We start from the raw sequence: 16,237 nt of genomic DNA on the forward strand, positions 1-16,237 counted from the left end.
ATTTTACAAATGAGGAAACTGAGGCACAGAGAGGTTAAGTCACTTGTCCAGGGTTGCCCAGCAAGAAAACAGTTTTGATGGGTTATTACAAATATGCTACACATTATCTGATGAGGAAAGAAAACTAGATTCTTTATTAGAGTATTTTTCCAGGCAGACAAATAAACAAACTAATAAATATAGAGAGATTAAGACCTTTTAATTAATGGACACACATTTCTGAAATTTCAAAACTTCCCTTGGTCCAAATTTGGTCAAAAGTATAAGGTATTGTTACTTGAACTTTAATTTCCGGAGGTGGGCATGTAGAAAGCGTGTCGGAGACTCTTCTTTCAGGACAAAGTCCACTGACTGTGTGTGAGTCCCGGACCTCTCATCTGACATCTGTTACTCCTGTTCAGGGTCAAACTGGTTGGCAGTATAAGTAGTCTTTGCACATTACATAGAAGGCAGATGTACCCCACCCCACTGGGGATTTAACCTGAGCCCCTGGACTTCCATACAACATTTGGATATGTGTGCATCTTTCTAGAGATAGGTTTCATAATGTTCATAGGCCTAAAGGGTCTATAAACGACACACAGTAAGAATGGTCCTCCCTGTTTCAGAGGTATTATGGAGACTGAAGAGCTCCATGACTATGAAGGCAGAAGGAGCATTTCTGAAAAAATGTGAAGACTCTGTGATAGGGTAGAATAGATTTCCTGCATTTAAATGAAACATTTAATCCATCTGGAGACTGTGGTTTTGATGAGAGGGTGTCCCTATACATCTATGAGGCCATTGTCCTTAAATGGTTCAAGCAGTCTGGAACTCGAGAGACTTGTCCATCCCCACCCCAGCACCTGACGGGTGAGGAATCTGAGTCTTAAACAGATGGAGTGCCTTAACCAAAGCTGCACAGGTGAGAGCTGGGTTAAATGAGTCCAGTTCTCATTCCGTTTCATGATGCTTCCACATTAGTTTAGATAACATCCTAGTAAAATGATGACTGGTACAAGGAAGGGCCCCTGCAAACGCCCAACATCCACACATGGCCTGTGGAAGCAATGCTTTGTCGTCTGGCTCCAGTGCATTTCATACAAGAAATTACCCTCCTCTAAGTAAGGCTCTCTCTGGTTTCCAGGTTTGTGTCATTATTTCTCTAGGGAAAGAACTGAATGGATGTTAACTAGACTTATTGCGGTGGTCATTTTGCAATGTATAATATAAATATCAAATCAGTATGTTATACACCTAAACTATATAATGTTGTATGTCAATTATATCTAAAAAACTTAAAAAATAAAATAATTGACTCATGCACTTTTCCCACCATAGGTGGCAAAGGGAGAATTAGACTGACTTACAATCGGAGTTTCCATTTTTTTTTTGTTGCCATTAAATAACTTTCATCCTTGAATTTCTCTGTCTCCTTTCTATCTCAAATACCTCAGATGACCAGCACCAGGAGAACAGAAGTTTAAAAAATGGTTTAAGCATGAAAAACTTTTGCTTTTCAGATGAAATACCTCACTTTCTTTGATTTGTTTTCCTATAGCTGAGGTTCAGGTTCATCAATATCTTCTTTCCCTAAGGATGTCATTCTCTTCTCAATTTATTACAAGTCACTAGTCTCCCTTTTAAAATGTATACTCCTTTAGGATAGTAATAACCACACTGTCACAGCATATTAGAATTCATGCAGTGTATATATTTCATTTGAACATCAAAACACACCTATACGGAAGTAAGAAATTATAATTTTTATTTTACACATGGTGAAACCAGAGTTTTCTGAAAAGCAGAAACCCCCCTAAACATAATAGTAGCAACTTTCATCTAACTCTGGATTTTATCAAGACTTTAAATTTGGTGAAGCAAATATAGGGCCAATGGTTTTTGGGAGACCCCAGATGCAAGGAACACCCCCCACTTTATTAACTAGATGTATTTATGCATATATGCTAATTATGCAATTATAGAGACAAATGCATATATTCCCAGTACCATCTTTTCTGTCCAGAGTATCTGGAAGCATGTTGCTTTGCTCCTACTGGGAGAAAACTGAGGTGCAGAGAGAAGGCAATTTGTTCTTTCCCACACAGTGCAAAGTTACACCAAAGAGAAATATCACTCTACAGTGTGGAAATGTTCTTCCTAGGATGTGTTAACTTTAATAAAATAGTATCATAATAGAGCAGGATATTTAACTCATTAAGATTTTCTATAACAATACTCTCTATGTGCAAAGTAAAGTCTGATAGTATCTCCGGTAGAGCCTTCCCCTCTTTTTAAAACAGAGAACTTCAAGAACAGTGCGAGAGGGTTTCCCATGAATAAGCTCCATCTCTTAATTGCTTATCCTCTAAAAAATCTCAGTTTTTAAGAGAGCAAAGATACTTAAAAATCTGAAATAACTCTGGCTCTCAGAAATATTCCATTTCTTAAAAAATCAGAGATACTTAAAATCTAAAATAATGCTAAGCATCAATTAGTAGAAAGTTGTTCTTCCTTTGTACAATCATTTTACTTTGGTAAACAACTTCTCTCAGTACTCTTCTTAAACATCACTGTTCTTAAGCTAAGTCAAGAAACTGATGGCATGTTGCTTGTTTTACTCGTGAGACACTTGCTGTTTTGAAAGAACCCCAGGGTAAATCTTGGGTGAAAAGATTGGAATTGAAGGGAACTTTACAAGGAATCAGTCTAATCTGCCATTCTGAGTAGCACCATCATTTACAATGATCTCACCTTTGACAGGAAGCTAAAGAATAAAACAAACAAGCAAACAGAATAAAAACAAAGACGCTGAAATAGAGAACAAGTGGGCAGCGACCAGAGGGGAGAGGGAAGGGAACTTAAGGGGAAAAAGGGGGAGGGATTTTGAGGAACAAGTATGAAAGACACAGAGATGAGGACTGGAGGGGGGGGAATGGGAGGGAGGGGGGAGACCGGGCGGGGGGGGGGGAAGAGAAAAAAAAATGTACTTGAAAAGTAACTAAATAAAATTAAAAAATATATATATATACCTGAGAGGAAACCAAGCAGAATCTATTAGAATATGGCTAATGACAGGGAGTGCCCTGCTTCACACAGTTCTGTTCAGTAACCCTCATCATTTCATAGTTATTCCTTATTTTGAGTAAAAATCTACCTCCTCTTACCTTTCACTTGGACCTGACTCCTAAGTGGCACAAAGTCTCCACTCATGTCTGTGACAATGAATTCTGAGGACTTGATTCCTTGCTTCAAACTTTTGTTTTTCAGATGAAATACCTCATTTTCTTGATTTGTTTTCCTATAGCTGGGGTTCAGGTCCATCAACATTTTCTTTCCCTAAGGACATCATTCTCCTTTCAATCTATTATAATTTACTAGTTTCCCTTTTAAAACGTGCACCTCAAAATGTATGCGCCTTTGGTAACTTTCCGAAATTGGTTTGCTGAGAAACATATCTTGGTTTACACAACCAGCCCTCCTTTGCTCACTGCACTCTCTTTCAGTGACAGTGGGTCTGAGGTCTGAGGACCTACCTTTGCCAAGGTCTCGTCATCCAGGTGATTCTTCTGAATCACATGTTGAAGTGCAAAATAAATCTTTTCCTGAAGCTTCTGGACCTTCCTTGGTTCTATCAGCCAGGCTCGATCTGACAAAGGAAAAGAATGGGTCAGGAGTGGGGGGAGGGGACGTAACCTTTGTTTTATTTCACCTACATATACAAGGACTGAGTTTCAGACCCACTTCAAATTAGTTCTAAATTGCTTCTGGAATCATGCGATTTTCTATAGAAAACATCAATATTATATAAGTAATTATATGATGACATGAATGCCCAATACATTGGCATAGAAAACCAGAATAGAGGCAAGGATCCAATGGTTAAAGAAACTCCTTCATGTCTATGATAGTGCAACAATTTTTATCTCATATACTTTCTGGGCATGTGCTGAGGTTTTCTTTGAAAGTGGAAGTTAATAATTTGTGAAGAGATGAATTATAAAAGTGTGGAAAATGTATTGTATAGGAATATTTTTGGTATTCATTTTACCCCTTCACTTTCATAGGCCATGTTGCCATTTCTAGAGCATAAATATAAATCAGTTTAAAAAATTTAATCCTGAGTTCTTTTTTTCTATATTGAATTTTTAAATGGTGAATAGGATAAGCCCTGTATTTTTTTCTTCTCCCTGCCTTCTTTCCTCCTCTTTTCTGTCCCCCTCCCTCTTTTCATTCCCTTCTTCTCTGCATCTCTCCCTCTTTCCCCCCTTTCTTCCTAGAAGCTTTAGACGCCATGGTGACACAATTCAGCCCAGCATCAATGCCTTAGGTTGGAACTTCAATGAAAAGACACCTGGAGTCTCCCAATGCTGAACAAACACTCATGGAAAAGAACCTGGACATGATCCTTCTGAACACAGTTCAGGTCAGGTGAGAAACTTGATTCTGTAATCCTAGACAGGGCAAGAACAAGTCTAGCCAACAGTTAAGCAAACCCTTACGTAAGAGAGCACAAAAGCCTTCAGTTGACAATTGTCAGTCAGAATAAATTAAGTGTCCCTCCCTCTCCCTTCTCTAAACTATCTGGAACTGAATAGACAGTGGTCATTATGGCAAGAACCTGGGGGAAGGGTGGAGTCTGGCAGGAGGGGAGGCCTGCAGAGTCTGGAAATCTGTCTTCCCTCTTTTTAAAATATGGCCCTGGGCCAGAGAGGCAAACCTGGCATTTGGAGTAGCTAAAGACTGAGTGTGGGTCTGCTACCAGGGTTGGAAGATTCACCATTAGGTAGAGTAAGCCAAGTACAGTGCTTCCAACCTCAGCCAGATTTCATGGCCACAGCACATCCTTTCCAGAGAAAGGTTCAAGTTCAGTTGATTCCCAATTCATAGATGAAAGCTTGCCTTCCTCCTGGAGTAGTTATCTTTAAGGATTAGTTAGGTTTGATATATCATGTCTTAAATATTTGTCATTAGGAATTTACTGACTTGCCACAAACACACATACAGAGGACAGTGAATTTTGCAACACTTCCTCTGAGCAAGCATGAACTAGGCTGAAACCACCTTCCTCATCAGAGACCCACAGGCTCAGAATCAGTGCTCTGTTGACCTATACTGTATGGCAACAATCAAATGCGGTGAGAAAATGGTAGGAGCAAAATTATTTGGCATTTGGTTGCTACCAGAAGGAAATATTTCTTGTCACTTCTTCCATGTATGTTCCTAGGCCTGGGAAATAAAAAAAATTAAAAAAGGAACAGCTTGATATTTAGAGCCATAAAAGAAACTGTTAGTAGTAACACTCCAAATGATAACAAATTTCCATTTTTGATAAAGTAGCTGAGAAAAAAAAATCAGAAGCAAATGGAAAAAAATCTTTGAAAGATTTAAAAATAAATAAACAGAGCCTAACTGATAAAAAATGTAGAGGCTGGTATTATTGGTAGGCACAGCTAGAATGATATGTCAAAGCGTACCATTGGAGGTAAGGCTGCTTTCTTCCAGTCTCCCCCCAAAATACGTTATGGTATAGGAAAAGGGATCTGGTCTCCAGAGCTAAGTGGGTTACAGGAGAAATAATGCTCTCCACAGTGAAAATTAGCAGGAATGTGTCTGTCTTTCAGTGCAGAACTGTCAAGGACACTGCTGTCCCTTGACCCCAAATCTAACTATAGAGACAGTTGAGTGAGTGACTCTGAATTCTCATTCTGGTTCAAGAAGGAGCCATGTATATATTAGGATTCTATACATTTTTATGCTGGTATATATTTTTTAAAAGTATCTCATCCCAACTGGTGTGGCTCTGTGGATTGAGTGCAGGCCTGAGAAACAAAGGATCACTGGTTCCATTCCCAGTCAGGGCACATGCCTGGGTTGCGGGCCAGGTCCCCAGTGGGGGGCATGTGGAAGGCAACCACACATTGATGTTTCTCTCCCTCTTTCTCTCTTCCCCTCTCTAAAAAATAAATAAATATTTAAAAAAAAATGAAAGTATCTCAGTTGCTACAGTTCTATTTGATCTATAAATGTTGCCCCTTACCTTCTTTGAAAACTTTTTGCTATTTCATTGTATTTTAGAGGCAGACTAGGTCTTTATTATGAGGAAACTGAGGCTCTCAGGGGGTCGAGTGTTTAAGGTCACACAGATTAAAGGTGACAGAGCTTAAGCTAGAATGTTCTGGTCTTAATAGAAGCCATTTTTTCCTTTCTTGTCCTTACCTCCTTTTAAAGCTGCTAATGTGGTGAAAGATAGAGAAATAAACAAAAATAGAAGCACTAGCACTTGTCTGAAATGAGCACATTAACATTAACCGGGGTGGAAAAGCCAGAGAAAGATATTTAAAGAGGAGAAAGTATATGTTTTATTTATTTTAGTCCCTACAATGGATCTTTCATTCAGGTGTATTTGGACAAAGTTTTACTTTACTGGACTTTTTTCCCCTATATCTTTTATTTTTAAGATAAAAATGAACTTAGTGATAACAAGTCACTATCAATTTTAATTTATTAAAAAAGACTTTATTTATTTACTTTTAGAGAGAGAGGAAGGGCGGGAGAAAGAGAGGGAGAGAAACATCAATGTGTGGTTGCCTCTTGCATGACTCCTACTAGAGACCTGGCCTGGAACTCAGGCATATGCCCTGACTGGGAATTGAACCAGAGACCCCCTGGTACACAGGCCAGCATTCAATCCAGTGAGCCACACTAGCCAGGACAGTTTTTATTTATGTTTTAAGGAATAATTTTACTTCTCTGAATCTGGAGTAACCCTTACCACAAGCTTTACTCTTGTTTTTGGAGACATAATTGGTCATTTAGTTTGAGACTACTTTCCTTTGAATTGCCCCCATATATCACAAGCTTGCTAAAGAAAACATGGTTCTTTTAAAGTTTCACTTGAGCACCTTGGCTGAGGTAGGTGTAATCAATGTGAAAGAGGGTAAAACAGGTTAAAAAGAAAAGGTGAAGACCTCGGTCTTCCCTACCTGGAGATATCAGAACAGCAGATGAGAACAAAGCAATCTCCTCTTCAGTCAGCTGCAAGGAACATAAATTCTTTGCAAAGTCAAATGCTTCATTCACTAGGTCATCCGAACCTATAAGGGAAGGCAAATTAAGTGAAAATACTTGATCAGAATTGGCACTAGTAAGAAAAGTTTCATAATCAAAAAGTTATTCAAGGATTCACCTACTAGGCACACAGAAAAATATTTTCAAGTTTCTATCCATAAAAAGTGATTTAGTAATCGTTATAGAATGAGTAAACCGGGCAACATCTTGACCAGGTAATGACAGTTAATTTTACCAATGCGGGCAAATGGAAATGGTGTTTGCCTATTGTAACATCCGAGTGGGAATACACAGCCCAAATCTAATTGTATAGGTTTGAAATTAGTTTCAACTAAAGAATCCAAATAAATGATTTGGGGATTCTTTAGTTTAGAGATAACATTCACAGAAAACCTAAAACATTATGTATAAAGGGCTCAGGGCTATCAGTCTTGGTGGCTCTTGAGCCTGGCAATGTAGGGTATCCAGGGCCCTCAAACTGAGATGTTAAAAATGAATAGAACAGAAGTGAGGCATTTTTCAATTTGGTAACTTCCTGGAAATTGTATTGAAGACCAAGCAGCTCAGTTGCTCAGCCATTGTGAATTTTGGCAAAATAATGCTTCATCCCTACAACGATCCTTAGTAAATGTTTATTTTATGAAGCTGGAAATATACTCAAGTTGCTTGCCAAGGCTTTTCCTCCTTTCTTGAAAATCTAGCCTTGGAGACGGTATGGATGTGTATCAACTGAAGAAGGTGACACTGCCAGGCCCGAGGGTGCTGTTGGCTGCCGTATCACCTAACAGCACGAGAGGTCAAAGGCCAGTGGCCTTCTTAGATGTCTGAGGGTAGGATATGGAACAAAAGGTACTGTCCATCATTAAAATGTTTCCTGGCATTAGCCCATCTTTGCTAACCTTCTTCTTATCCTTGCCATGCACTGATGACTGGATGTAAACGATACCCAGCACTTCCAGAGACTGACTCTGATCGTGCCCTCTCATGAGCGTGGCCTGGGGATCATTTTGGGCAGGCTGGCATCCACTCTGTCTGTGGTCCCAGACTTCAGGCATTAACAGGGTGAGAGTCACTAGTCACTTCTCTGAGAAACAAATGAAGGAGTTCTTCCTTTAAACACCTTAACTAGTGGTTATGAATTTACATAAAAAATGTAAGGGGTCACCCCATGGGTCAATAGTGGTCTACATAATATACTCTGTGAAGCAGTAAGCTAAAAGGCAAAAGAAAAACTGACCCTATGAAGAATGACCTCATGCATCCTCAATATTTTAGAAACAGTTTTTATTGATTTACAAATGAGTCATGGTCAGCCTCAGCAGGAACCATGGTTCTCTCCCTCCTTCCATATTTCAGTGCATAATTATAAGATCTGAAGAGTTAAATAAAAACATTGGAGGTTCAACCCTTACTGAAAGTTAAATACTAGTACATGTTCAAGAATCAATGTGTTCCATTTACCAATTTTAAGCTGAGGGGGGAAACTAATGGTAGTTAATAAATTGTATTATCATTAAATGTAAGCTTACCTAAGGCTTTAAACATTTGCATTCCTCCATATTTTCCTTCAAACAGAACAGTGTTGTTTAATGGGTTGAAGGCACGGCACATTCTCACCAAAACTACTTCCAAACAACCTATAAGTGAAAAAAAAACTATGTATAATATATGCAGTCATAAAGAGGTTATTATTGCATATAGATCAAGAGACTGCCATAAACTTTAAAACATGCACACAGACACATATATAGACACACACATACAAAAATCCTTCGAGATTCTTTCCCAAGGAAAAAACACCTGTTTTAGAAAGAAAGCTCTCCTGATGCTTATGTGAAGAATTAAATACACTTTAAAGGTGGCTAAAATGGAGGGAAGAAACAACATTTTTAAAAAGCTATATTGCTTTCTATTTTCTGACTAATATTAAAGTTAGTTTCAACTCTTGAATTCACGAGTGAGGGTAAGTGACCCGGAAAGGAGCTTTGCGGCAGGCAAGCCCGGCCCGTTGGCTTATGTGGACGTTCTGATACGGGAAGAAGCAGCTGTCTGTTTCCATTTTTCACATACTCTCGTACGTTCCAGCACCTGGTGACTTGAAATAGGAACTCCCGCAGTGTGTTTCTTAGGGCACCATTTCTATCGGTGTTATTTGAAATGAGGGTTTCTTGGCCAAATAAGTTTTGGCAAAATGCTGAATATTAACTCTTTCCAGAGATAGATGGGTTATAGAAAGAACGAGTCTTAACTCATGGTCACAGATCAAAGGCTTGGAGAAGTCCCAATGTGAGGTGCTTGTTCATCCTCGAGGGACCTAGCATTTCTCTGACTTCTCTGTTTGCCCACTGGTGACAGGACCCTTGTCTGTAGCCATTGGCGGCTGTGGTTATTATACTCACTCGTATATTTCCATTACCTAAAAAAGTCTCTGGAGCATAGCAAGTTCTTAAGACATATTCGGTGAATGAATTAGTTTACTACCTTTGTTTTTTTTGTCAATTTATTGGCATCTGAGGAACTATTGCTGCAGTTTCTCCATGTTTTGGAGAAATGGGATTTTGCCCTAATGAGGGTTGGAAGGGGACAGCCACCAATTGGCATGAGGACCCCGTGTGGGTAATTTGGTTACATTTGTTGTTACCCGAGGTATCCATGGTACCTTCCTTATGCTGCTACTTTATATTTATGTCTTACTTGTCATAATAAAACATATGTCTTATATGTTTTATTTCTTTCATTTTGCTGATTTCCTTTTCTGCTGGTGACATATGAGGGAAAATATTTTCTCATATTTTCCCTCATATGTCACCTAGAATAGGGGTTACACATAGGGGAGAATCTGCAAATATTAATCGAAGCAATGCTTTTCTAACAAAAACAGTAGATACTATTTATTGAGTATCTACAACATGCAAGGCATGTTCCTTGGCCCCTTACATTCATTATTTTATTTGCTCCTTACAATATCATGTCAGGTAAGTTTTATTAGCTTTTTTTGATGGATGAGTGACAAGAGGCTTAACGAGGTTAAGTACCTTGCCTTTTATATTAGAGTCAACATTTTTACAGCAGGCAAAGCTGATAAAGATTATATGGTCCAATGGTTCCCAAATGTCAGTCCACGGACTGTTTATGCCTGAGACTTTGTTAAAAGTACAATGAACTGGGTTCATGTAGGAGACTCAGATTCCATGGGCCTCGGATGATGCCCATGACTCAGAACAGTCAGTAAGCGCCTCTAATGCTGCTGATGCAATTCCAAGTTTACAGTTCATTATTTCTACCTCCCCCTTTAATTTACAAATGAGAAAGCTTTCACCTAGAGAGGTTAGCTCAAGGTTGCATAGGAAGTGTGGTGGATTTTATTTTTATTTAAAAAATATTTTATTGATTATCCTATTACAGTTATCTCAATTTTTCCTCCTTTGTCCCCCTTCAGTCAGCATCCCTTAGTCCCTCAGGCAATCCTCCCACCACCGTTCCTGTCCATGGGTCATGCGTATAAGTTCTTTGGCAACTGTACACTGTACTTTACAACCCCATGGCTATTCTGTAACTACCTATTGTGCTTCTTAATCCCCTCACCTCTTCACCTATTCTCCCAAACCACCCTTTCATTTGGTAACCATCAAAATGCTCTCTGTATCCATGATTCTGTCTCTATTCTTGTTTGCTTAGTTGTTTTTTTAGATTCATTTCTTGATAAATATGTACTTATTGCCATTTTATTGTTCATAGTTTAGATTTTCTTCTTTTTCGTAGATAAGTCCCTTTAACATTTCATATAATAATGGGTGGTGATGATGAACTCCTTCAACTTTACCTTGTCTGGGAAGCACTGTATCTGCCTTCCATTCTAAATGATGACTTTGTTGGATAAAATAATCAAGTTTGTAGGTCCTTGCTCTTCACTACTTCGAATATTTCTTGCCAGTCCCTTTTAGCCTGCAAAGTTTCTTTGGAGAAATCAGCTGGAAATTTTATGGGAACTCTTTTCTATGTAGCTACTGCTTTTCTCTTGCTGCTTTTAAGATTCTCTTTTTATTTTTAACCTTTGGCATTTTAATTATGATGTGTTTTGGTGTGGTCCTCTTTGTGCCCATCTCATTTGGGACTCTCTGTGCTTTCTGTACTTGCATATATATATATTTCCTTTACTAAATCAGGGAAGTTTTCTTTCATTATTTTTTAAATAGATATCCAATTTCTTGCTCTTTCTCTTTCCCTTCTAGCACCCCTATGATATGAATGTTGAAACACTTGAAACTGTCCCAGAGGCTCCTTACACTATCCATGGTTTTGGATTCTTTTTCCTTCTTATTGTTCTGATTGGTTGTTTTTGGTCCCTTATGTTCTAAATCATTGATTTGATTCTCTGCTTCATCCACTCTGCTGTTGTTTCTCTGTAACTTATTTTTTATTTCAACTAGTGTATCTTTTATTTCTCACTGAATGTTTTTTATGCTGTTGAAGTACCCAATGAGTTCCTTGAGCAACCTAATAACAAGTGCTTTGAACTCTGCACCTCAGAGATTGCTTATCTCTATTTCCAGAGTTTTGATCTGTTCTTTCATTTGGGCCATATTTCTTTGTCTCATTTTGGCAGCCTCCTTGTGTTTGTTTCCATGTTTTGGGTAGAGCTGCTACGATTCCCTACCTTGGCAGTATGAACTAATGTAGTAAGTGTCCTGTAGAGTCCAGTGGCACAGCCTCCCCTATAACACACACTGAGTACTTGAGGTGCTCTTTTTGTGTGGACTGAATACTCTTCTTGTAGTTGGACCTTGGTTGCTGTTGGCAGGTCAATTGGAGAGATTTACCCAGGCTAGTCGGCTTAAAGGACCAGCTGAGACCACCGACCACCACTCTCTACCCCTTGCGGAGGATCAACTCTGCAGAGACAGGGTAGTGGTGCTCCAACATGGTCTGTGGCTGTCTACCAGGTGCGCAGGCCCTGGAATTTCCCAGGTGCAGGCAAAGAATAGCCCCCACCCGTGTTCTGTCTGGGGCCACCCTGCATGAGTTATAAAGCAATCTGAGATGGCTGCTACTTGAGCTGGGCTTGGAGATTCCGAGTGAGGTCAAGCTGTGAATCGTGGGTGGCTGCTCGTACTAGTGCCAGGCTTGGGGTCACTTAACAGAAAGTCCGGGGAGCTGCGGATTCACTGATACCAGCTGTCACTTATTTGTAGGATTTAGGAAGTTGTGAAGCATGAGACAAGACTAGGTATTATTCATCTGGAAAAGTCCCTGTTAACCATTTGGGTGAGCCCATAATTTGGGTGAGATGGAGTCTCAGGGGCTATCCAGGTTGGGGCAAACAGTGTTAGTCAGGTTGATGGAGTCTCAGATATGGCACCCGCCTGCCAGCTCTGTGCGGGGAACACTTAGAAAAGGGACGATGGTCTCTGGCTGCCTTTCTGTCTGGGAGAAAGCTGTCCCCCAGCTGTTGCCTTGATGCCAGACACTCCCATTCCTCTTGTGTGCCACTGGTCTCTTTCAAGCTACAACCCTGGTACTGGAGCTCAGAGGGAGTGAGTCTGAGTAGGTCTGTGTGTAGGTTCTTTAAGAGGAACAGCTTGAGACTCCAGCAGCTCCTCTTTGGGACTTCTTCCACCAACTCAATCCCTGCTGGTCTTTGCAGCCAGAAGTTGTGGGGACCTATCCCCACAACTGACACTTGAACACTGGGCTATGGGGTCTGGTGTGGGGCTGGGACTTCTTGCTCCTGAGACATCCTTCTCAAATTTTTATCCACCACACCTGGATGTATGAACAGCTTGTTCCCTGTCTTTACTCCTCTGACAGTGTAAAGGATGGATGTGGTTTGTTTAATTCCCTAGTTGTCAGACTTCCATTCAATTTGATTTCTGATGGTTCTGAGTGATGCTTGTTCTATAGTTTAGTTGTAATTTTGATGTAGTTTTGCCAGGAGGTGAGCTGTGTTTACATTTGCTGCCATCTTGACTGGAAGTCAGATTTTATTTTTCAAAGAGAGTCACAAAAATATTTTCCATTGCACATGCTTTTCTAGAACCTTACCCCTCCCCCATCAAGAAGTAGAGTCCATGTCTCCTACCCTTGAACCTAGGCTGGGCCTTCATGACTACCTCCAGTAATAATAACGCCGTGTGTCTTCTGAAGCTAAGACATATAAATGCCTTGTACTCTTGGAATGCTAGCTTTTGAAACCTAGTACCTGTGTGTGAGAAGTTCCGAACAGCCTGTGGAGAGGCTCAGGAGAATAAGGACGGAGGCACCCAGCCCAGGACCCTGGCTTAATTCTGGGCTGTCAAATATCACAAATTGCCAGCCATGGGACTGAGCCAGTTTTAAGGTGGAGTCTTCTCCCCTGCCTCTCACCACCCCTGCCCCGGTCAAGTTGCCTCGGTGAGCAGGACAAGCCATGCCTGCTGAGCTTGGCTCACATTCCAACTTTGGGAACAAAAGAAATAATTACTGTTGTTTGAATTAAGTTTTGAGGATGTTTTTACCTAGCCATAAGTAGCTGATACATTCATGTGTAAGTCAAGACTTGCGCCCACCTGTATTATTTGGTAAAGAAGCAGCAGTAAATTAGAATAACTTAGAATTCTATGTGGCCCAAATTTAAATGCCAGTTTTGCTACATATTGGCTTTGTGATACTGAACACAGCCCTTCACTTCTCTGAATCTTTACTTCCTCTTCTATAAGATAGAAATAATACACACAAGATTAAATGCAAGTTGTAGGTAAACATAACATGCCTATGTGTGATATTATAGATATGAGTTTATTATTATGATTATTATTATTGCCCAGAGCCATGAAGGTTAACAAACACACCATGGTGGTTCTTATCTTCTATTTTCAAATGGGGCCAAGAGAGACTAATAACTTTTCTTTTCTGTTTGGGTAAAAGCATCTGCAAAGTCAATCACGTGCAGTTTCTTGAGCCACTTCCTAATTGTGTATGTGTCACAGTATGTGCGAGAGAAGGGGGAGGGAAAGGTGAGAGCACGGTGATTTCTTCCGGTGTATTCTGGCTGCAGGCTATCCTCATTAAAATGATTGGAAATGACCATGGAGGCAAAGCTCAGCTAGCGTGGATTTTTTTACCCTCCCCAACAGAAGGCAAGTAGTACATTTTAGAGCCAGCTCAGCAATTCAGCCACCTCGACACGCTAATTACTTGCACTGCCTGTCAAGCTGGGTATCTCAACCTTTGCAAATAATAGCTCCACTTTCAATAAGCAAAATTGCGTTTGACTTCAAAGGGGAACTGAATGAGTATCAGGGCATTTTTATTGCTGAGCGTTTCCTTTGGGAGTTGGCTGCCAGTGTGGGTGGTAAAAATGAGCTACATATTGGAAGGAGGATTTTCTAGAACCACCACTAAGACCAGGGTCGGTCATATCCTGGTCTAAAATAGACCCGCTCCATGAATCTTCTCCTTGCTTACCTGACTTCAGAAGTAGAATCTGGTCATTTTGACAGAGTTCCATGAAGCCTGTTATCCGCTTTGCAAACTCAACCACGTATTGGATGGCGTGAGTGATCTGGATGGCACACTGCTGCCACAGTGCTTCCCTGGACTTCAAGAGAGAAAAGACAGAGTGTGCGTGGATTGGAGAGTCATTGAAGTACTTGGGGCTGCCCTACTGGTGCTCACCTGTTACCTAGGGACCAAGGTGGAAATTCACCTGATTTGTTTAAAAGAGGTGGGGAGTATTTTCTAAGATACTGTTTTGAACCGTTTGAACCTTGATGCACAAACTGATCAAAGTAACTGGCTGGAGTAATGGAAAGCATGTAAAAACAGTTATTTATAATTTCTTTACTCTTTTTCCCCCTTTTCCTCCATCATCTCATCTAAATAAGCTCAAGCTCTTAGTCCATTTTGTATAAACAAACTCCTGCACTGAGGAATACCAATTTCATTTGCAGGCTTTTACAAGGTTATTTTCATGTGTACCTGATGGTTGCTAAACTTGTAATATTTTAATCTTGTGCTCTTTTCTCAGAATTTAAAGAGGTTGTTTTTTGGTATAAAATGAATTTCAAGAAAGAAGATATCAAATCAAATTGCTCTCTTAAGTAACATCGAATCCCAGAAATGTGTTTTGATCTTTGGGTTATTTACTTGGGAATGGGAAACATAAATCCAACTGAGTTAATTCTGGTTTTCATTGACCATAACTATGCTTTTGTCTATTTATATAAAAGAGGTAAGATTTAATTGTTCCAATATGTGTTGTAATCATATCTTTAGACACAGATACATAGTTTAAAAAATTTCATTTATTGATAGATCTTATAACTTAGGGTGTTAATCCCAAGGACATGTTGATTGTCATAATAATGTGTGAGGGGGTATTACTGGTGTCTAGCGGGTAGAGACCAGGGATGCTGCTAAAGTTCCTAAAAATCCTAGGACGGTCCCTATAGCAAAGAATTGTCCAGCCCCAAATGTCAATACTTGAGACTGAGAAAACCGGAAATCGAGAAGCCACAGAAACACATTCCTGTAGTTTTTCAGAGTACCTTGCTTTGATACGCTTTAATTTCTTCATAGGTGTGGGTCTGCCACGCCAGCTGGTGGAGCTCCTCCATGGTGTATTGACATGTCTCCAAGTGGGACTTAATGATGTTCTGTGCAATTCGATCTATGGGAAAGAATACCCATCAGTCTGAGGGTTTGTGAATGAAATCCCACTCTGCTCAAAGAAACCTGCTCTTAATGCGTTTACTCTGGGAATGCCTTTTGGAGGTACTCCAATTCATGAGACAAATTCTTTATTGCCTTTTTTCAATTTTCAGTCTTCTAAAATTGACTTCCTTTTCCTTCTCTGACTGATCACACACCTGGGTCTTACCGGTTGTAAAGTGTTCGGATAATTAGTTACTTTAAAAATAAATACAAATTACCATGTCTCTTGCCTTTGGCCTAAAATTTTACTAACAATCTTAATATTTAAAGTCCAAATATTTTAAACTATTTGAAAATTGTTTACCTCTGGGGGAGAGAATTAAAATATAAATGGGTTTGCTCATATTTTTACAAAGGGAGAATTAAGTAAAAATCTAAAAAATAGTTTTCTGTAGAGGAAGGGGAATAGAATAGAGGGGCAGTGACAGAAGCTAGACTTCTTTCTCCGATGGCATTATTTTTGTAGATTTGGCTTTGGATCCATGTAGATATCTTA

The 16,237-nt window shown here is 39.7% G+C and overlaps 1 protein-coding gene across 2 annotated transcripts in view; it reads right to left on the reverse strand.

The window, feature by feature from the left end:
* The window catches only part of RORB (RAR related orphan receptor B), a 195,679-nt gene that overhangs the window by 13,984 nt on the left and 165,458 nt on the right, over positions 1-16,237 (reverse strand). For both annotated transcript variants that reach the window (XM_053656583.1, XM_037140343.2), the window contains exons 5-9: positions 15,576-15,697; positions 14,494-14,626; positions 8,580-8,687; positions 6,966-7,076; positions 3,516-3,628 (exon numbers count right to left, since the gene is read on the reverse strand). In XM_053656583.1, the coding sequence (XP_053512558.1) occupies positions 3,516-3,628; positions 6,966-7,076; positions 8,580-8,687; positions 14,494-14,626; positions 15,576-15,697 (587 nt within the window). The remainder of the gene's footprint in view (positions 1-3,515; positions 3,629-6,965; positions 7,077-8,579; positions 8,688-14,493; positions 14,627-15,575; positions 15,698-16,237) is intronic.

This window comes from Artibeus jamaicensis, unplaced genomic scaffold (assembly GCF_021234435.1).
Source record: "Artibeus jamaicensis isolate MK-2021 breed Jamaican fruit bat unplaced genomic scaffold, CSHL_Jam_final scaffold_1964, whole genome shotgun sequence".
Taxonomy (NCBI): Eukaryota; Metazoa; Chordata; class Mammalia; order Chiroptera; family Phyllostomidae; genus Artibeus; species Artibeus jamaicensis.